Raw genomic sequence first — 21,933 nt, forward strand, 5'->3', positions numbered from 1 at the left:
CACTCTTAGATCAATAGCGAATGAAATATTTAACAGATTTAATTCAACTTCTTTTTTTTTTATTTATTTTTTATTTGACTGGATGGCAAACGAGCAAATGGGTCTCCTGATGGTAAGAGATCACCACCGCCCATAAACATCTGCAACACCAGGGGTATTGCAGATGCGTTGCCAACCTAGAGGCCTAAGATGGGATACCTCAAGTGCCAGTAATTTCACCGGCTGTCTTACTCTCCACGCCGAAACACAACAGTGCAAGCAGCTGCTTCACGGCAGGATTAGCGAGCAAGATGGTGGTAGCAATCCGGGCGGACCTTGCACAAGGTCCTACCACCTGCAACGTTCTGGAACGTCTTAATTAAAATGATGCATTATTTTAACCCCCGACGCAAAAAGAGGGTTTTATAACTATAAGTTTGACCGCTATGTGTGTCTGTGTGTCTGTCTGTGGCACCGTAGCTTTGAATGCAGTTTTTGTTATTTGAAAGCAAGTTTTCTAGCGATGGTTCTTAGACATGTTTTATCAAAATCAGCTCAGCTCAGGTTCAGCTGTTTTTGAGATATTGATAGGTTAGGTTATGAATTGACACACTCAACGAGCATTCTAAGATATAGCTTTGCTTTCCGTCAGAAGATCTGCCTGCTTGTTTCCCCCCATCATATAAAAAAATGTTTTTCTTTCTCGCAACGCGTTCAATGGCGCCTCTCTCTCTCTCTCTCTTTCTCTCTCTGCTTTCTCTCTCTGCTTTTTCACTCGCAGCAACACCGGCAAGCATTATTTTGGTGAACCCACGTAATTAGTTCATTAAACAAGTAAAGTGACAAAGTATTTCATTTACTTTGCTCAAATTCCTACAAGTATAAATCAACAAGATAGAATTTCACTTGCGGCGTCGTATGGGTATCATTTTCAGAGTGGATTGAATATTCAGTCTGTGCTGTAAATTTTCACAGCAAACACAGCAAAGCGCTCAGTTATTTATCACATGTACGAATTGTACGAGCCAGTGAATGCAGATTGGAAGTCAATTGGAAGCATTCATTGCTTAAGGGGAACTTATTGAATTACGAATATTATCGGAATGCGTGCCTTGATGAAACGGATCATTCATTAAGGCTGCAAACATATCAAAAAATCGAATACGTTATAAATATATACCCATAGCAAACAAAAATAAAGTTCAAAGCCCAAGTTAATATCACCTATCTACGAGTATAAGTGGTCAATTTAATGAATACTATCTGGACAATATAATTGAGCTTCGCTCGGACTAAAGTTCAAGAACGCGCGTTTTTCCTGTAATAAAACCTAGCTAGATCGATTGTTCTATCAGTACCTTATAAAGTACATATATATTCAAAAATCCCACATTATTTTTTTAATTTCACTCCACGATTTTCCACCCAATCTCTTTTCGAAAAGGAAAGAATCCCTACAATTTCTGCACAGTCATGGCAAACGCTGATGACTTTCGGTAGGTACATAGCTTTATTCTGAATAGGCAATTTGTGGGTTCAACTCGTAAAGGTAGGGAGGTTTTTAGAAAGCGTTTTCAAACGAAAATGCCTAATGAACCTGAAGGGCTTTGTGATGAGATAGGCTTATAGCTGACAAAGTACATTCACTGCTCGAACTCATGAATTTTGGATTGTAGCCCGTATTACATCAGCTTAAGGATCTAAGAGATTTTACAGAGATGAATGATCGAATCAATTTGTTCATTCTACACACCACGCTCTTTTGATATTTTGATGTTTACTTTTGCATTAAATTGTGATAAAAATACATTATGTTTCATATCCTCGTTTTAATTTTTAAAAACAAAGCGGGATTTATAAAATCATTAAGGTAATCGAAACTAATCATTTTATTACATTAAACAAATTTATTACGATATTTTAAAGCTTGTCGCGAGATTTACTCGTGCATACTTATTATCGTAAATCTTGCGACAAGCTTTTAAACAGAGGAAGAGCTTGTCTAATTTAAAATGATGCGTCCCTCACTCAACTAAATCAGTTCATTATGACTATTTAGACAGCAAATCTTACAATAAACCACCTGAGTCCGAAGGGGAGCTAAATCAATCAATTCAATCACCATTTCTATGATATCCCGGAAACCGTTTTGAATAGCCAATCACGAGTGGGATTGCCCGTTTTTCCCGTTTTCTCCCGTTTTGAGCGGAACGCGACTTTAATGAAGTTATCAGCGTGGATTGACTCCAATGATGTCGGTTTGCTCGATTTTCCTCTTATTGAATCCATGACCAATTTCAGTTAGTAAATGTCGAAAAGTGAATGCACCTTTTACCCGACTGTCCGTAGCTCGTAGTAAGTTTTTCGAACGTACCTATGTAAGTATACATACAGGATGTCCCTGACTATGAGTACCTAATCAGTGACTTTTTTAAAACCGTGTATGAGAAGTTTTACTCATTTTCAGTTACAAGGTAACATTCTACAGCCATATTTTCTCGTACTCGGGGGTGGCATGAGCAGGCAATCTACAGTTAATTTGTCTATAATCCGCTAGATGGCAGCAGACGGGATGTTGGGTATCGCAGACTTAATTACGAGATTGGAACTAATCCCTTGCGTCAGGCACTTAGGGGTGATCAAACTCTGGCGTAATTTGTGGTGGCGCCATGTATACATATTAAGTACTATATTCTTAATAAATTCAATTAAACTTTATTATTTTTAATTATAATTTTACTATCTTTTTGTTATGACAAGTTTTCTATGTCAATACTCGACATTCTTAGCATTTAATTTTTTATATTATTGTTGAATTAATTTATATTAACTTTGACAATTTCAACACTTGAAACTTCTAACTGTCATTTTTGTATTTTATATTGAATGAATAAATAACTAAACTAAACTTAAAACTAAGTCCCCTGTCTTATTTTTGTATGTTTTAGTTAAGCCTAGATTAAAAGTAGGTCACTTACTTTCTACAATGGCAACATAAGTATAATTATATATTCAGGAGTCATTTTCTTATTATTAGCTTTTTGTAACAGAGAAGAATTAACGAACTTCAAGTGTGAATGATAGGTATTACAATTGCTGAACTGATTTCGACGAAATATATGGAAAATCATGAACAAATAGTGTACACTCGAACAAATTGAATCATGACCCAGGGTGGAACCTTTTAATAATAAATTTCACTACGATTTCCTTGACAAAAGTATGAGATGTCAACATGACATTAGTACTCGTAGCACAAAGGTTCCACGATTCAATTTGTTCGACGGTACCTAACTTCTTTTTTAAAAGTAAATACCCAAGTTCAAAATATAAATTATTTGTCAAATATTAAAGGACTTAGTAAGTAATTGACTACAACGAAAGCGAGCGAGTAACTACTTAACACCGACGTGATTGTGAGTGCTATAGTTTACGCCTTCCGCATGAATTTATTAATGAGTTCGCGTGATACGAGGACGTAATGTTACGTTAATACCGTAGCGTTTACTCATGTTCATGTATTACAAATTACCTCTAATATACTTTTACTATATTGTATTAATACTAGATGATGGCAATGACTTTATCTGCGTAGAATTTGTTCGCGAGAACTGTGCAATTTTTCGGCATTAATAAAACTATCCTATGTCCTTCCTCGGGACTCATACTTGTTTACTATCTGTATACCAAATTTAATTTAATAAACCATTCTTATTCTTATTCAAATTCAAATTTCACCTAAATAGGTTCAGCGGTTTACAAACAAACAGACTTACTAACTTTCGAATTTAAAATATTAGTGGGATAGTATTCAATAAAATAGTATTTAAAATGGTAATACCTAATCATGAATATTCCACCGTGACATTTTGGTCTAAAAACTTAACCCTTTTCTTGGGAAGTTAAAACAAGTCGAAGGTTAAAAGCCAAATTGGTTTAAGCGACATTTTGGGTGAAATTGACATCTACCTATAATTATATTTAGAACCAGCAAATTTATCTGCGTCGAATGGTCTGGGTCGCGGCCGATTCGGAGCATTTTTTCGGCGCTTCAACAAATTATACTATCTCGAAATCCATTGTTTAACCGACATAAAACAACACAAAATTATGGATGGGTAGGACATAAAACATGTATCTAAGTTAAAGTGTACATAAGTTGTTTTAGCTTATTAATTTTATTATTAGATGGTTGTTAAAGCGTTATTGTTAACATTGTTTTGCTATGGACGAGTCGGATAAATCACTTGTCTTTTTACAGAAAATTAAAAGACAGCTCGCTTAAACTTTTTTTCTTCAATATCAAATCGACAAAAATAGTCGCTTGAAACAATTTGGCTTCAATACGTTTTAAACAACTTTGGCACTTCAACTGTTTTGCTTTGGCCAAAAAATGTCCTATGGACTTCAGCTGTTTTTGGTACTTTTTTATTTAAGATGATTGTCGCCTATTATTTTTTTAAATTTAGACCTACCAGGTACAAGCTTCCATAGGTAAAATGGCTGAACGGCCAATCTTGATTTTAAACTTGATAATATTGGCATTTCATACTGGATACTATACTGGATATTAGAAACAATAGTCGTTTGAGATACTTTCATTCCCTGACTTTAAATTGAAAATAAGCTGTTTGTCCTCTATTATTGTCCCTTGTCTGGATGAGTCGGTTAATTCAAATTAATTTAGATGAAATTATGATAATAGTTACTTAAAGCATTTTTCTTTTTCCTGATAATAGACTATACCTATTGGATTTCAACCGTTTTTCCTTCAACTGAAATTTAGACAAATTGTGGAATTTTGTATTAAGCGACTTCTAAATCAGAATTTAACTATATACTTTTAACAATTTTAACAAAGAAATTAACTATATCTTTATACAAATAAACGATATTTTAATACAAATTATTGTAGAGTACTTTGAAGACTAAATTAAGCAATATTTTTTAATGATTTTATTTAAAAAAAAAATATCTTTTAAATAGCTCTCCTGTAAAGTTCAAAAATTGTTGCTTAAACCAATTTGGCTTTTAACCCTCAAAGTGTACCTACTCAATTCAAGCCTGTTTGGATTCTTGTAGAGCTAACAAGAATATCTTGAAAAAAATTATCTAAATTATGTATCATATAAGATACTACAATACCAAGAAAAGGGTAAAGCAAAATAAATTATTTCATTTCAAAACACGTATTGACAATAATGGTTTGTTATGTCCACAGCCTTACTTCGTTAAATTTTTTGACTTGTACCAACCCCAAGTAAAATTATTAACTCAATTATACATAATAGCATTTCCGTAATGGCATGTACTTATTTATTCATTCGTCGGGCGTCACGATGTGGGATTGTGCAAAAAAGTTTTTAATTGGTTTCTGTTCGGAGAGTTCAATCCATGGTGTTAAGTATCTCGTGAAGGACAAGAATACCGTATCAAGGTAAGAACAAGAAAATATAACTGATTTAATTTTAAAAAAGTATGTAAAAATCGCAAAAACAGCCAAACCTTATTGCAGTAATTTTGGCTAAAATTTGGCCTGTGCGAGATTTTGTACTTACCTAACTTGAACGTTGTTATTATAAACTATCGTTAAAAAACCGGTTTAGTGTGAGTCTAACCCGTATTCCCAAGATTTCGTCCAGTCAGAAGCAAAAAAACTATTTATCTAAATACACAAAATTAAAAAATCAAACTGACTACCTGTTTAAGTTCGTAGAGTACAGCCGCTGATAGACAAATTAAAAAGTTCACAATTTTTCGCAAACACCGACTCATGCTTGACTAATTTTCATAATGACAATGTGTCTATTTGCAATATGTAAATCTCAAACTCGAAATGATAATGGTTCACCGCACAAGTAAAATACATGTCTAGTATCAATTAAACTTTACTTCATTAATACTCAAGCATCGACAAAATTTCAATTATCCTTCAAAAGGGTATCTTCAAAGTTTCCCAAGAATGTAACTATTAACGATTAATATAATAACGAACTTTTGATGGACTCTGAAAACATTACGAAGGTCAATGGTATGGTACCAATTACAGCTAGAACTCAAAGGCGTGCTAACAAAGCTTCCACACAAAGAGCATTTGAGGTCAATTCACAAACAAAAGGTATTGACAGCCGAAGGTATTTTGCGTTTTTATTTAAAATAATCAAGAGAGATAAATGTCAAGTTACCCGTCAAAAGTCCAGTATTGTACGGTAAGGTTTGGTGCTAAATCAGAAAACCAATTACCCGCCCTTCACAATAGAGTAAAAGGCAAACAAAAATCAATCAATCGACATTATAGAAAATGACTGGTTGGTTACTTAACCGGTTGGGCACTTGCCCTGTACTCCTTTCTTCTTAGTGCGAGTTCTTTCACCTTCTTATACCTACCTACCACAGCTTATATTTTCTCTTCTTTATTCAAAAACCCTATTCTCGATCTCCTTTTTCTTATAAACGCATAATTCTTAACTTTCTAATTATTATCTGAATCTGAATACTGCTATGTTTGTTTGTTTGTTACGCTTTCACGCTTAAAATTCTAAAACTGTCTTAATAAAATTTGGTAGGGAGTTAATTTGAGACCCTGAATTCCAGCGAATGTGTGATACTAAAACGAATTCTTCGCAGATGAAGTCTCGGGTAACAGGTAGTATTATAAACGTGAATGTGAGTTTGCTTGTCTATTACGCTTTCATACTTGAACTACTTTTTTTAGATGCTACTGGTGCCTCATGCTCATGTTATCTGTCTACTGCTGCGCACAGTTCACTCTGATGCTATCTAGTCGGTTCCTGGACATCCCTATCCGTATGACTATTAAAAACAAGCAAGCACTCACGGAAGAGCTTCTACTACCAGCCATTACCTTTTGTACTGAAATACCCTCTACTAACGAGTGGTACGAAAAGTTTTTGGATAATATGTAAGTGCCTATGAAATATTAAAATACCAAGGTCTCGGTTTAGCATAGGTACAACTTTGTTGCTGTCGATTTCGAGATCCTGGGTACTTGGGGTCCCGGCGCACACAAATGAATTAAAGAAGTGCAAGAACGCCTGGTCGAAATTACGACTGGAGACCAAAGGGCTGGCAGCTATCTCTCCCAACGAATCGCCATCGCCATTCAACGAGGGAATGCTGCCAGCCTTTTGGGCACCATGCCACGGGGGCCTTTTTTAGATTTAATTTAGTTGATATTAAGTTTTTAACTTCGGTTTTTAGTTTATTGTTATGTTTTACTTTTGTTGATTACTCACTACTTACAATCATTAAAAGCTTTTTAAGATTTCAATTAATTTATAAGTCACCACGTGAAAGATTGAGCTTTGCAAGCTTCTCCCTTTTTTTCTCGCAACGGTAGTGCGAAAAAAATGGTAGAAGATACTAGTAGATAGTGTGAATGATCCAACAAAAATATCCAACTTTCGTTTCAGAACATTGCCGCATGGCTACTCCCGGGATTCAGTTCTAGATGCTATGCGGTATGCTATCAGTGACATGTCTCCCCGTTTTCAAATGTACCCAAAGCAACTGAACACAACACTACTGACCATGGTAGATCATGTTTTACAGTTCAATAACATCCAGGTGAACATTGTCAATCTTTTTATTTGCCACTTTTCGGATGTTGGGCCCGGGAAAAAGGGACCGACACGGACCAAAAGCCACTCCAACATTCAACATGTACAGTCACCTACAAAGATACTGATATCGCTAAAGTTACAAAAATATATTTACACGATCGAGTACTGCCTTTTCGCAACGTAACGTTTGGCAATCTGTTTCATTTTGCAACATTTCATTTCGCAGACTCGAAAACTGTAAACATTTAAGGATTTATTTCAGGGCCATTGCGTAGAACCCTTTGGGTTAGGTAAGGTTAGTTTTATAAGAATCCTGAAATATTTTCAGAAATATTAAACAGTTGGGAAATAAAAAGTTGCGAAATGAAGGTTGCCAAACGTTATTCGCCGAAACATTAGTAAACCGTACACGACTTTATGGACTTAACATACATATCGTTTATAATATTTTTTTTAACTTAAAGAGGGGTGTTATAAGTTTGACCACTATGTACGTCTGTGTGTCCGTGTGTGTGTCTGTCTGTCTGTCTGTGGCATTGTAGCTCTTAAACGGGTGGACCGATTTGGATGCGGTTTTTTTTATTTGAAATCAGGTTTTCTAGCGATGATACTTACACATGTTTTATCAAAATCGGTTCAGTCGTTTTTGAGATATTGAACTTTGGAGTGACAAAGTCGGGGGTTTTTCGACTTCTTCTTGGTTAGGTTATTTCCAGTTTTTCAAAAAACCCAGTAGATCGCATTGTGAACACTGGTTCACCGGCTTTTGTACTGCACTGCAAGTAACTGTGCATAGCCCCGATGTCTGTATGTATGTATGTAAACTCTTTATTGTACAAAATAAGTAAACAAACACAATTGCCAAACAATGAGATATATGTACAAATGCGATGTATATGGTTTGTAGATTCTGAAACTATACAGTCTTCTTACAGCCTCGTGACTTCATGTCCCAAGTGTCAGTTCCATGCGACGTGCTCCTCAGCCGTTGCCAGTTGCGAGGTCAAGTGTTGCCGTGTGGGGATATCTTTACTCGTGTGAGGGGCCAGTGTTGCCGGTTCATTGATAAGTAAGTTGAGGGTTCGATACCCATCATCATATCAGACGTAGGACGTCCACTGTTGGATATAGAACTTCCTTATAGGAGAAGACCTATGAGGATATGGAGGTCTATTATTTGTTAGAGGTACTTTATTTGTTAGTTTTTGATCTATTTTTTATATTCACTTATTTTACTTTAATCATATATCTATTTTTTAGAAACTTTTATACTGTGGCATAATACCAGGGCTGCGGTCACCTGCAGTTTTATGCTGAGTCAGCGCCTTTTTTTCCCATAGCACATGGTATCCACTAAAGCACATATTTTAAGATTTTTGTTTTAGCTAACTCTATTAGGTTAATCTTAACTTTATTAATACCTACCTATGTATAGTCGATATTGTGTTTTTTGTGTTATGGTGAAAATAAAGTTTTAATCAATCAATCAATCAATCAGTCTATGGGGGAGGCCTATATCCAACAGTGTTCAATACCCACTGGCAATCAATTTTGTTCGTCAATCTTGCTACTCTTCTTCGGTCTAAGTACGTAGTGGTTTCCCCCTTGCCTTCCACATCCCACAGCTAGAAACCAGAGTTCGTAGTTGACGATAGAGAGCACTGCTGCCCACTCTAACTATAGACTTTTTCTCAAACATGACATGAAATATTGACGTTGTGTTACAAATAATAGGCCGGGAAGTATCGCGCTATAGGCGCTGCGGCTCGGCTGCCGGCGCGCGGTCACTCTAGTGGCCTGCAAAGAGATTTCATACAACTTTGCAGACCACTGGCCGGCAATGCGACCGCCTTTTGTTTAACGCGCGCCCTGCGACACGGCCTACCCTAGCACCACCCGCCCCGCAGCCGCCACGCCAGCAGCTAGCGCGACACGCGCGCACACAACAAGGCGACCAGACTAGCGTCCCGCTAACTTGATTTCTTGTTTTTTTATTACTATACAAGCCTCGGCCGGAACGTGGGGTTGCCAGCTTCGCATCCCTATCCGGCCTCGCCCGGCAACCCCCTACTTCCCGGACTACAGTCGTTACCTTCGGGGAGACATGGGCCCGTTAAATTCTGAAACCTGGCACAGCACGGACACGATAAAATCTAGCTGGTATACTAAAGTTATTTCTTCTTTTCCAGTGATGAAGATTTTCGGAGTTCAGGTCAAGTATCTGGAAACAATCTCAAAGTAGTAACGACCTTTGATCATGGATTCGCTTATTTCATGGTACACAAAGCTGATTCAGAGCCAATGATAGACCAGTCATTTTACCTAATGGGAAATGGCTATTATGTGATGTTTTATATAGATCCAACCCAAATATTAAAGTCTGAAGAAGTGCATGAAATCGAGGAAGAGAAGTAAGTTGTGTGAAAAAATAGTGGTTGGTGACCACAGAAAATTATAAAAAAGGACTGTACAACTTTTCACATAATTCAAGTATTTTAAGAATATTTCTTATCCCATCAAAACAATTATGTGAAATGAGAGCCAAGATTAAAAATCGGATATTAAAAAAATTCGATATCTTGAAATTCGAATAAATAAATTTCGTGGTTTTAAGTAAGTAATAGGAATTTATGTCTTAGGAATTGTGAAAATCGGAGTTTGAAAATTGGAATTAGTAAATTCGGATTTAAATATTTCGGAGTATTTGGGTGGTTCCGGTGAAAAGTGGCTCCAAATGGTTCGGGTAAAATAGCACACGGTGCTGCTTGCCAGTTCTGTTAGCTTGAACTTTGCTTGACACGCCACCGCGTGTCTAGATATAGTAGGTATAAAGTTACACGTGTAATTGAATATGAGTCTAGAAAATAGGGTTCATAATACCTGAAATACTTACTATTGTGTTGGTAATACTAATCAAATAGGCTTTAAAATTAAAAAAAAATCTGACATATTAATTTTTGTGTTAAAGGCAAGAAGGCTGTTGGAAGCATTAATCAATCGTAGATATATTTTATTTTTCTCCCAGGTAGGCAAAGTAGAGAAGAAATCATTATCTAGTCAAAAGAATAATTGAAAAAAATATGTACTTATTTCGTTTTTAGTGGAGAGTGTGTTCATCCCGATGAACTTAGCTTACGATATTTTGAAGAATACAATTTCTTTAATTGTGCTGCTGAACTGGCTATTAACACGAGTTTAGCCTTATGTGACTGTGTGCCCACTTACTACCCTGTACCTGATGAAATAACGTGCAATTTCACGAATATGAATTGTATACAAAAATATAACGGTAAGTTCCAGTCGATTATAAATTATTATAATTTAAAAAAGTTTTTAAAACCCAAACTAGTTAAAAAAAAAGAAAGTATACAAGTATAGTGGTCTAGTTGCTAGACCAATACAGATCTGATACTGATTCACTCACGAAGGCGCGCCCCACCACAGCTAATTATTAATGTGCACGAGGAAACCTCGTACTTACAGATTGTCTTAGTCTCAGTGTGCGTGACTGACGGTACGCTTGCGACTGAGGACACGTTCGAGCTACGTACACATAAATAGACTTGTCGTACTATGTTTACAACTACAATTATGAAATGTGGAGGGGCGCTCCTTCGTGAGTGAACAGATCTGTAGACTTGTTTACTTTTTTGTCTACTAGACTCTAATCTAGTATAACCCTGTTAAGTAACTCAAAGTTCAATTGGGACCCATTTAACAGAGTACAGGTGTACTTAGTGCATAATACAATACAATACAATACAATACAATAACTCTTTATTGCACACCAATACAGTAAACAGTACAGAAAACACAAGTATATAGGTACATAGAGATTTTCTAAGGTAAGCAATAGGCGGCCTTTTATCGCTTCAGAGCGATCTCTTCCAGGCAACCTTTACAATGGGCAGAAATGAGAAATACATTTACATAATGATTATCCATTGTATTTTATAGGAAAAGTTCGTATTTATCGTGCTCTCTGAGTTAGTTTTAGTACATTTTCCATTTTAGAAAAATATTGTAAACGTGTATTAAAAAATATATTTATGATTTTTTGACACTAAATAATACTCATACTCATACTCCTTTATTGGTAATTATCATTATTACATGTCATTTTGTTAAATTATTCAAATATATTCTAAAGCTAATTAATTTAATAATTTTCAGCAAGTAATAAATAGCCTTGGCTTTGGCTAAAGCTCCATGTTAATGGATATGAAAATGTCACTGGTTTAATACAACAAAAACGTCACTAAACCAAATTCTTTACCTCCCAAAAATGACACAGAAGCATTTTAACGTATAAAGATAGCTTAATTTTGGGATTTGTCATATTTTGTTTTGGCTTGATTCTTGAGGTGCCGTCGTATTTCGATCGAGATCAGAATTTTCCTGATGGAAAACCGTGCACTACATGTACTTGGATATACTTTTATTTTTCAGTTATCAACAAGAGGATATTTTCTCATTCGCGTGCCGGTACCGAAAAATATATACTAGATCCAGCAAAACGAAAGGGCATAAATATATGGGAGAAATGTTTGGAGTCTTGCGAGTATATGTCTTACAAGTTCAGCTTCAAGCCAAGAGATTTGTTTCCTTTTTACGAATATTCAGGATTTCTGTAAGCTCTGTTTACCTAGATTCACTGTAAAGGTTATTTTTTATTTTTTTTAGATCAGATGAACTTGTTAAGTTTTAGGAGTGATTTTTTTTTTAGTTTTTTAGATTAGAGTGGCTTAATTATCACAGCTATGTGACGGGTGTTGCTTATCACCGTGCGCACTGAGATTCGTGGTACGAGCCATGCATATGTTGTCAAATGTTCGGCAGGGCGGGCGAGCGGACGCGGTGACTATAATTGCCATAATTCCATCTTGAAATGCGCTTAGAGTGTGTCATTTGGGTGTTCGCTTCTTGTTTTTTTGTTTATACTTTTAATAAAATTGCTTAAAAGAATTGTTTTTACCGTTAAAAATAATAAGCGGGCCTCATTTCTAATGAGTTATGAACCCCTAATTTTTATATTTTTTGTCAACTCTTGACTAACAGATTGACAACTTCATGGCCGTTAGGGTGAATGTGATTTTGACAGGCGGCCGTTTGCCAGAAGACAAAGGGTGGGCAGGCCATCCACAAGGTGATGTGACGATCTGGTAAACGTGGCAGGGGTTCGGTTCGGTACAGAAGGGGTTAATCTCATTACCATTCATTCTGGCGTACTTTGTGGGTTGCCTATGTCCAGCAGTGAAGGTCTTTCTACTGCCGACAGTGACGATGAAGAGAGTTTTAATGAGTTTTGTTATTTCAGAAACGACATGGATATTAAGAACGAGTACGTGATACAGTTCAATTACGAATCACAGTTCTATACAGTACAGGAATTTGTACTTATATGTGATTGGATAACGTTATTGAGTACGTACATTATTTAAGCCGATTTTTGCTTTAATTAATAATAAATAATATCATGGGACACTTGACACCAATTGACCTAGTCCCAAACTAAGCAAAGCTTGTACTATGGATACTAGGCAACGAATAAACATACTTATATTATAGATAAAGACATACTTAAATAGATATTAAACATCAAAGACCCGAGAACAAACATTCGTGTTATTCACACAAATATCTGCCCCGGCCGGGAATCGAACCCGGGACCTCAAGCTTCGTAGTCAGGTTCTCCAACCACTTGGCCATCCGGTCGTCACCTACAAAATTACAAAATATCAGTACCTATCTAAAGGAGGGAAAACTAAATTACCTTTGCATTAACTATTACTATTACAATTATTTATGAAACGTTTATCTAGTCAAAGGAACTTCACATTTTTCAACTCCATTTACCAAAAACAGTACCCACACAAAGCCAGGGCGCGTCGTTAGTGTAATATACATATAAACCTTCCATGAAAAATTACCTAACTGATGATGAACACCTCATTTAAATCCGTCGCTATATGTATGTATAAGTTTAAAAGATGTAACGGTGTATTTGACGGCGGGAAATGACTTTGTTTTAGAATAATACTAGCGGACCCGGCAGACGTTTCCTGCCCGAAAAAACATAAGTACATTAAAATTATAATAAACATACCAACAACAGCGCCATCGAGCGGGTCCAATTGCATTTTCAAACCATAAACCAACGTATTAAACCAACTATGAGCCATAAATATTTGACAACCAATATACATATATATGTCAATCCTTTTTCATTCCTGACATTATTCTATATGCCATTATCCGAATATTATATTTGTCGATTCGACGATTATTTTAATAAGTTTTTTAGTTTGAGGGGAGACTTTACCGTATAGATCGGGATGAACATTAAATGTTTAACAGTTACAAAACTCATGAACAATTTGTATGAGAAAATGTTTTTCTTTTATTTTTTCGTCAATTTTCCAATGTTTTAATAGTTATTCTGCTATTCGGGACGGAGACAACCACAACAAATCAAAAACCATTACAATCGGTCCAGTCGTTCTGGAGTTATAAGTGTTCGAACAAACCCGACTTTGTTTTATAAGTATACTAGCTTTTGCCCGCGGCTTCGCCCGCGTGGAATTCGGTTATCGCGCGCTGTTCCCTCGGGAACTGTGCATTTTTATGGGATAAAAAGTAGCCTATGTCACTCTCAGGCCCATAAACTACATACAGACAGACGGACACAGAAGTCTTAGTAATAGGGTCTCGGTTTTACTCTTTGAGTGCGGAACCCTAAAAATGATAAATATGAAGCGCGTCAAAGTTCGGGACTGGGGCCCGTGGCGTCACGCCTTGCAAAAAAGTCGGACGGAGTGACGTCACGCGGAAACTTCTGGCTATATCTTTAGGGATCTATTTTTAGGGTTCCGTACCCAAAGGGTAAAAACGGTACCCATTACTAAGACTCCGGTGTCCGTCTGTCTGTCCATCTACCTGTTCGTCTGTCACCAGGCTGTATCTCATGAACCGTGATAGCTAGAAAGTTGAAATTTTCATAGATTATGTATTTCTGTTGCCGCTATAACAACAAATACTAAAAATATAATAAAATAAATATTTAAGGGGGGCTACCATACAAGAAACGTGTTTTTTTGCCATTTTTTGCTCGATATTAATAACGGCAACAGGTAGACGCCAGTATGTTCACTTTAAGAATAAATAATTCAATCAAAACAAAATATTTATTTAAGGGGGGCTCCCATACAACGAACGTGTATTTTTGCTAATGTCTAATGTTGTATAGATAATGGTACAGAACCCTCCGTGCGCGAGTCCGAATCGCACTTGGGCAAAATAAAAAATGCGTGTTTTCTAATTAATAATCTAACTGACAGACTACCTATTCAGATTTTTTAAGACACTAGTCTATTAAATACAAGTAAGGCTGACTTTGTGTCGTTTCTCTGTAAAAAACATGTCATGACTTTAATAGAACAGGATTTAAATTAGCATCTTTAGTAGGTACCTTTAGATAAAAGGTCACGGCATTTAACCTGACAAGAATTCAGGGTTAAATTCACATAATAAATGATTACTCATACGTAATCCGAAACTTCACTGGCGTGATTAGGTACGTATTACATTAAGTTACATTACACTTAAACTTACTAGTTTTAACCTTAATTATCAAATTAAAATTACTGGCTTTGCTCGAGTAAACTATCTTAAACTGTATCCATTCCAAATCTATCACGATCGATTGATTACCTACTTTAAGTGTGAAAACGTTACAAAATAAATAGTTTAAAAAACACTAGAATAACACGCTTTTATAAATGCACGTAAAAACAAAAAATAAATCGTGGAGTGGTCAAGTTGTCTCTATTTCTAGGCTAAAGTGTAAACTATGTGCTTTTAATTATAATTGTTGATTGTAAAAGCGTGGGGCGCTGGAACAGGGAAGACGTTCTTGTTTAACTCGTTGAAAAGTCAAGTGAACAGATGTTACGGGAAGCAGGTTACACAGATTGGCGCTCTAACTGCAGCACTACTAGTAGGAGGCTCTACATTAAACAGTCTGTTCAAAACCAGTTTGTCTCTCAGACAAAACATGCGCCAGCAGCGAAGAGAGACGACCCCTGTTCCAGCGCCCCGCGCTTTTACAATCAAATATTATAATTAAAAGCACATAGTTTACACTTCAGCCCACAAATGGAGACAACTTGAACGATCCATATTTTTTTTTTGATTTTACGTGCATTTATAAAAGCGTGTTTTTCTAGTGTTTTTTAAACTATTAATTTATTTTATACTTTTTGGTCTTTGATAACGAAATATTACGTGGCCTTTCTCACAAGTGCAAACACGACTATGATACGACATTCCATCATGGAATGCCAGTGCCTATCTTCCGGCTTCATCATTAGACCTTGAAACCTAATCGTGGTCAAAGTTCATTACAAGACTTCTAAGAAATCCAAAACAGCTACGATACGATTTTCCATCATGAAGTTCCAGCTTATATCTTCCGGCTCCATCATCAGATCAGTTCGACTGTACCATATATTATTGTATTGTGATCAAAACTACATACAGCTGCCAATTTTCATTACGCTACGACCCTTGAAAGATGGTTAAATTAGTTACCTTAGATTCTATTACATATTAACATACGTTACATATTATATAGTAACATACAGGTCGACCTAAATAAAAGCGTGTTAAAAAAATACTCACTTTCGCATTTATATTATTGGTAAAGATTATTAAGGAAAGATAGTAAGAGGTATTATTGACAAAATATCTACCTACTCAGTCCCAGTTGAATGTAGAATTTAGTTAGAGTAAAGTTAAGGTAGAGTAAGGTTTTTCTACATTTCTACGCTTACACACACGTACATATGTACGCTTAGAGTTCTAGGGACTGAAGTTAAGTGAGCGCTTATAATATAAGCATACCTATACCGTGTACAGTGCTGTTTCCTAGTAATACAGTAACGTTATTTGAATTCAGAGTAGCGTTCGAGGCATAGGCGAATTTCTTGGAGTTTATGAACTCTTAATAAGTAATATGATTGTTCGGAAAATGCCGTGATGGCCATGTGGTTTGACCTATGGCCATTCAAGCAGATAGTGACGGACTCGCACTAAAGGCCAGCAGCGAACTAGCGACCGGTCTTGTGATTGCTGCTTCTCATGGTTGGCGGTAATCGCTTAATTTTCTATCTTATCTAATATTTTCAATCGAGCAATTGTAATCGAGCAATGAATATAAGAGTTTGTATTGTCTAGGCTCAGGCTATAGATAGTTTTCTGTATTTTACAGGTAACCTGGGAGGAGTATTTGGTCTGTTCCTTGGCTACAGCATGATAACCTTGGCCGAAATTATATTTTACTTATGGAGAAGTATCGAAGTGAGCTGCGAAACCCAGACGGTGCAACGTCTACACTAAAAAAAAACAGACTATACCAGGGCTTCCCAAACTATTTCAGTTTGTTGCACAATTATAGGCTTAGTATTTCATCACGGCGCCCTTGCAGTTAGGGAGACTAGCTAGTTAAAATAAGCTAGTATGATGATTTTCAGCTGATTGCCTAAGTTTTCGGGGCGCCCTTGAGTAGGTACATGGGCCATTTCTTTTTGTCGGTATATATTTTTCTCATTTTTCAACGCAATTTGGTGAATTGGTAAAGTTGCTTATTCTGACTATGGTAAGCCCAATTTCACACTATGTCCTACAAATTTTTCAATTGAGTTACACAAAATGTATGGAAATTTCGAAACTAAACTGAAAATTTACTAGAAAAAAAAACGACAACAAAATAAAAAATGGCCCACATACCTACCATCGCCCTAGGGCACCGCAGCGCACAGTTTGCAAACCCCTGAACTAGACTATGAATTGACATAATTTACATAAATCTATTTTTAAGAGTGATGCGGTGTTGTTAGTTTCTGTGTAAAGGTTAAAATGATCTGAGTGCATAATAAAAAGGCGAAAGGGTTGATCGTTCAATAATTTATTCCTTGTTTATGGACACTCTTCTGCTTTTGGATGATCTCATCATCATCATCATCCCAGCCTATATACGTCCCACTGCTGGGCACAGGCCTCCTCTCAGAACAAGAGGGCTTGGGCCATAGTTCCCACGCGGGCCCAGTGCGGATTGGGAACTTCACACGCACCATTGAATTGCTTCGCATGATTGATTTGCTTTGGATATCTACTAATAATTCTCAGAAATTTATCTAACTTCTTCTAACATAGATTTGTTATAAATACTTAAAATCCGCAAAATATTTCATACAGTAAGAAGTAAAATACTTAAATAAAGCACACAGACATAAGCCTTGGCGTTTTTTTGTAATGTCATTTTTTAACAGAAACCTACATCTCACATGACAAAAATACAAAAAAACAGTAGAGCATCAATTTTACTTCACTTCGAAACGCTAGTCTGTAATTCCAAAATCGCCTTGTTGGTTGACCATGGCCAGAGATTTGATATAGCAGGCTTCTGTCATAGCGGACGTAAAGCGGACGCCATTTTTTTCATTTGCGGCCTGGATATTAAACGTTTGTATTATCCCCCTAATGGTTTCAATAAAACGGGATTAGCAAGGGAAAAAATGTCATTGCCATCGTGAAATATGTGTTTAATATTTCGCACACTTCATGAATTATTCCCTTAATAACCTCTTCCACAGTGTTCATAAATTTTCTCCGAGAGGGGTTTTTTACAAAGAAATATGGAAAAATAATGTTGGTAAATAAGGAAAGGGAATCATACATTATTTATCTACGTAAGTATCTACGTGTTATGTTGCAAATACGAGATATGACCAAGTGCTCAAAATGTTAAGATCGTTTATACTTCCTGAGCTGGCAACGTTGCATTTTTGTTAGTTTTTCTCGAATATTCCATAAAAATTTAATGAAAATTCGAAACGTGGTCTAATAGAACACTTCTTAATATATAAGTTAATGTGTCTACTCCAATAATTGTTCGTTATAGACATTTGTTTTCTTTAAAAACCGTTAATAAACATTAATTCGTTTGGCATAACCTAAAGATGCCAACTATTAGACGAGCACCTCTACCTTATACCTACTTAGTTGTTACTTTCAAGGCCTGTTTCACTATTTTCTGATAAGTTCTTGGATGGTTTGTGTGACGAACTTTTTTTTTTATTCGACTGGATGGCAAACGAGCAAGTGGGTCTCCTGAGGGCAAGAGATCATCACCGCCCATAAACATCTGCAACACCAGGGGTATTGTAGACGCGTTGCCAACCTAGAGGCCTAAGATGGGATACCTCACGTGCCAGTAATTTCACCGGCTGTCTTACTCTCCACGCCGAAACACAACAGTGCAAGCACTGCTGCTTCACGGCAGGATTAGCGAGCAAGATGGTGGTAGCAATCCGGGCGGACCTTGCACAAGGTCCTACCACCTGCAAAACTTACAGGATAGCCCATTTGCACGACTCAGTAGGAATAACTTTTAAACTATAAAGGTATATGAAGGTATAGAAACATTCGTTCTAAGAAACTATGCCTAAGATTTTAGTAAAAAAAAAAATTTATTCTAAAAAAAAAATATTTTTAATTGATAGTAATAGGTTATAATATTTAATTGTAAAATCAAACTTTTTATTTGTTTTTCATAAAACCACTATAAGTGCTCACACCTCCACGACAGTTGGAGGAACAACTGTCGGAGCTGTGTACCTATTTGCATAGATGTCATTTCTACTTACCCGTGTACGTTGGGGGATCATTTTACCTCCAGGGATCATATTACACGCATCTCCTCTACGTCGTTTTGCAGGTGGTAGGACCTTGTGCAAGGTCCGCCCGGATTGCTACCACCATCTTGCTCGCTAATCCTGCCGTGAAGCAGCAGTGCTTGCACTGTTGTGTTTCGGCGTGGAGATTCGAGTAAGACAGCCGGTGAAATTACTGGCACTTGAGGTATCCCATCTTAGGCCTCTAGGTTGGCAACGCATCTGCAATCCCCCTGGTGTTGCGAGTGTCTATGGACAGTGGTGATCTCTTACCATCAGGAGACCCACTTGCTCGTTTGCCATCCAGTCAAATAAAAAAAAAAAGAATAGTACAGTTAAATAACAGTGAAATATTTTATGTTCCACTAGATGCCACTGCGCTAGAGAGTGTTGAACCACGCGGCCGTGATTTTTCTGTGAGAAAAAAGTTGATCAATTTGTCTATAGTCAAGCTACGATTCTTTGGTTCGTATCCAAGGCCCTGTCGGCGGTTTAGGACCACAATGAGAAATGTCCACTTCTTGAAATGACCTCTTCTTAAAATGACCGCTTATTGAAATGACCATTCCTTGAAATCCCACTTATACAATAAATGCGAAAGTTTGTAAGTCTGTTTCTTTGTTTGTTTGTTACCTCATCACTCATCACGTCTAAACCGGTGAACTGATTTAGATGACATTCGGATATGTAGTTTAAGTCCCAGAGAAGGACATAGGATCGTCTTTATTCTAGAAAATTGCACAGTTCCGGTTGCCGCGGGATAGCGATAAAAGAATTCTACGCGGTAGGAGTCGCGGGCAACAGCTACTTTATATACATATGAATTGGGGGCGTCATTTGAACAAAAATAGTGGTGGTGACGGATTATGTCATCGATACTTACTTAAACACTAAAAGCTACATAGTACACGAATTCCCAATTACCCATAATAACACTTTGCAGTAGGTACAAATAGATGACAGCGACCAACGTCGATTAGCGCTCGAGGGGCTGGAGACCGATGAATTAGAGATGCTGATCAGTCTATTGATAATCTATCGACAGCTGTTTCATAGCAAAAATATCAAATATAAAAGTCAAAGTAAAAATATCTTTATTCAATTTAGGCTTTAGCTTTATTAAACATCTACTAGCGGTTCGGCAAAACCTCTGTTAAGAAGAACCCGGCAAAAACTCAACAAAGTATACATATTTTGAAGTTATATCGACAGTATTGATACCTAGCCAAAGCTTGATACAAGAAAATAGATTATACTTTCGATAACTACCGGTAAACAAAAACAACAATTACTTATATCGACAGTAAGACATACTAAATATGGAAGTTGCAGGCGAAGAGTCCAAAAACCCAATTAGATGGAATAAATATACTTAAAATATAAAAATTACATTAAATAGTTCTTAAACCTAACTAAACCTAAGAGCCTGAGCCAATGCGATGCTAGCAATTGACTAACTCTTGGAGGCTGCGTCCGCCGGCGCCGCTGGCGCGAGGTGCTTGGTCAGCGCCTCGTGCTTCGTGCTCACGCGGCGCCGGCATGTTCGCGTCGTCAGCTAACGCAGCTCGGTTGCGATGTCGCTAGATTAGCGATCCATAGGCACGTAGTACATAACATACTGTTAAGATTTTTGTAAACTGAGAATTTGTTTGTTGTTACAAGCTTTTATTTAACTTGCCCTGTTCGTTTATTTATTTGGGTCAAATCTTGCAAGTTAAATTTGACCGAATTCTAGTAGTCCGATCGACTTGAAATTTGGTAAACTTATGTAAATCTGGTGACAATACAATAATCTGATAGTGGCATCCTAGTAGTCTGGCCAGGATTGTCTCCACAGGACGGAACTCTTCAACGGTTAATGGCATCGACTTGAAATTTGGTATTCAGATGTAGTTTGGGTGACAATACTAGTACAGTCAACAAAAAGTGCAGTCAGCAAAAAAAAGTTTGTTTTAAAAATTAAATTTTTACCAAAAAAATATTATTAACTGCTGTAAAAAATAAAATAGTATCGATGCTAGGCATCTAGTATAGTACACTCATCGAAAATGCCTAGGGATCTTTTTTATCTCTAGACAGTTTTGAACATGGTCAAACGCATATATTACTATTAAGTCAAAACATCAAATTTGTCTAACAAGAAAAGGTACTCAACTGTCCGGCTCCGATTTGTTTTATTCTTATATAATCTATATGGGTGCCCCTTGAAATTTCGACAAACTAATTATCGAATTTCATTTCATCGAAAACGATATATCAAATATTCAATGCTAATATTTTCTCTTGGAGTAATTTCACTTCATCGAATAGTCATTACATATTAAAACAATTATTAGAACAACAGTACAAGGATTATTATTTGCTTAAAAATACATTTCATTAACTATTCATGAGACAGAACAACTAAATATCACTGTTTATTTCATCAACGTATTATTATAAAACATTTTTATTTCATAGTTGATTACATGTTATAACAATGATATTACATGTTATAAAATGATTATAGTTACTATTATTATAAAAATAGTCTTGGTTAGGTTAAAACTGCGACCCCAACAAAAATAAATCGCCAACAGGACAGTAGCTTAGGTTAGACCTGCAACCCTAACAAAAATACATCGCTTCCAAGAAAGTAG

The 21,933-nt window shown here is 36.4% G+C and overlaps 1 protein-coding gene across 5 annotated transcripts in view; it reads left to right on the plus strand.

Annotated features, from left to right (window-relative positions):
* LOC141436879 (sodium channel protein Nach-like) overlaps positions 1–17,835 on the plus strand; it is a 23,672-nt gene extending 5,837 nt beyond the window's left edge. For 2 of the 5 annotated variants that reach the window (XM_074099974.1, XM_074099975.1), the window contains exons 2-9: positions 6,695–6,901; positions 7,413–7,566; positions 8,498–8,631; positions 9,752–9,973; positions 10,664–10,851; positions 12,012–12,192; positions 12,880–12,986; positions 16,831–17,835. In XM_074099974.1, the coding sequence (XP_073956075.1) occupies positions 6,711–6,901; positions 7,413–7,566; positions 8,498–8,631; positions 9,752–9,973; positions 10,664–10,851; positions 12,012–12,192; positions 12,880–12,986; positions 16,831–16,958 (1,305 nt within the window). In that variant the 5' untranslated portion in view covers positions 6,695–6,710 and the 3' untranslated portion in view covers positions 16,959–17,835. Of the gene's footprint in view, positions 1–5,316; positions 5,417–6,019; positions 6,098–6,694; positions 6,902–7,412; positions 7,567–8,497; positions 8,632–9,751; positions 9,974–10,663; positions 10,852–12,011; positions 12,193–12,879; positions 12,987–16,830 lie in introns of those variants that run through there. The other 3 variants (XM_074099972.1, XM_074099973.1, XM_074099976.1) reach the window with 3 other exon arrangements.
* The last annotated feature ends 4,098 nt before the right edge of the window (positions 17,836–21,933 follow it).

This window comes from Choristoneura fumiferana, chromosome 17 (genome assembly GCF_025370935.1).
Source record: "Choristoneura fumiferana chromosome 17, NRCan_CFum_1, whole genome shotgun sequence".
Lineage (NCBI taxonomy): Eukaryota > Metazoa > Arthropoda > Insecta > Lepidoptera > Tortricidae > Choristoneura > Choristoneura fumiferana.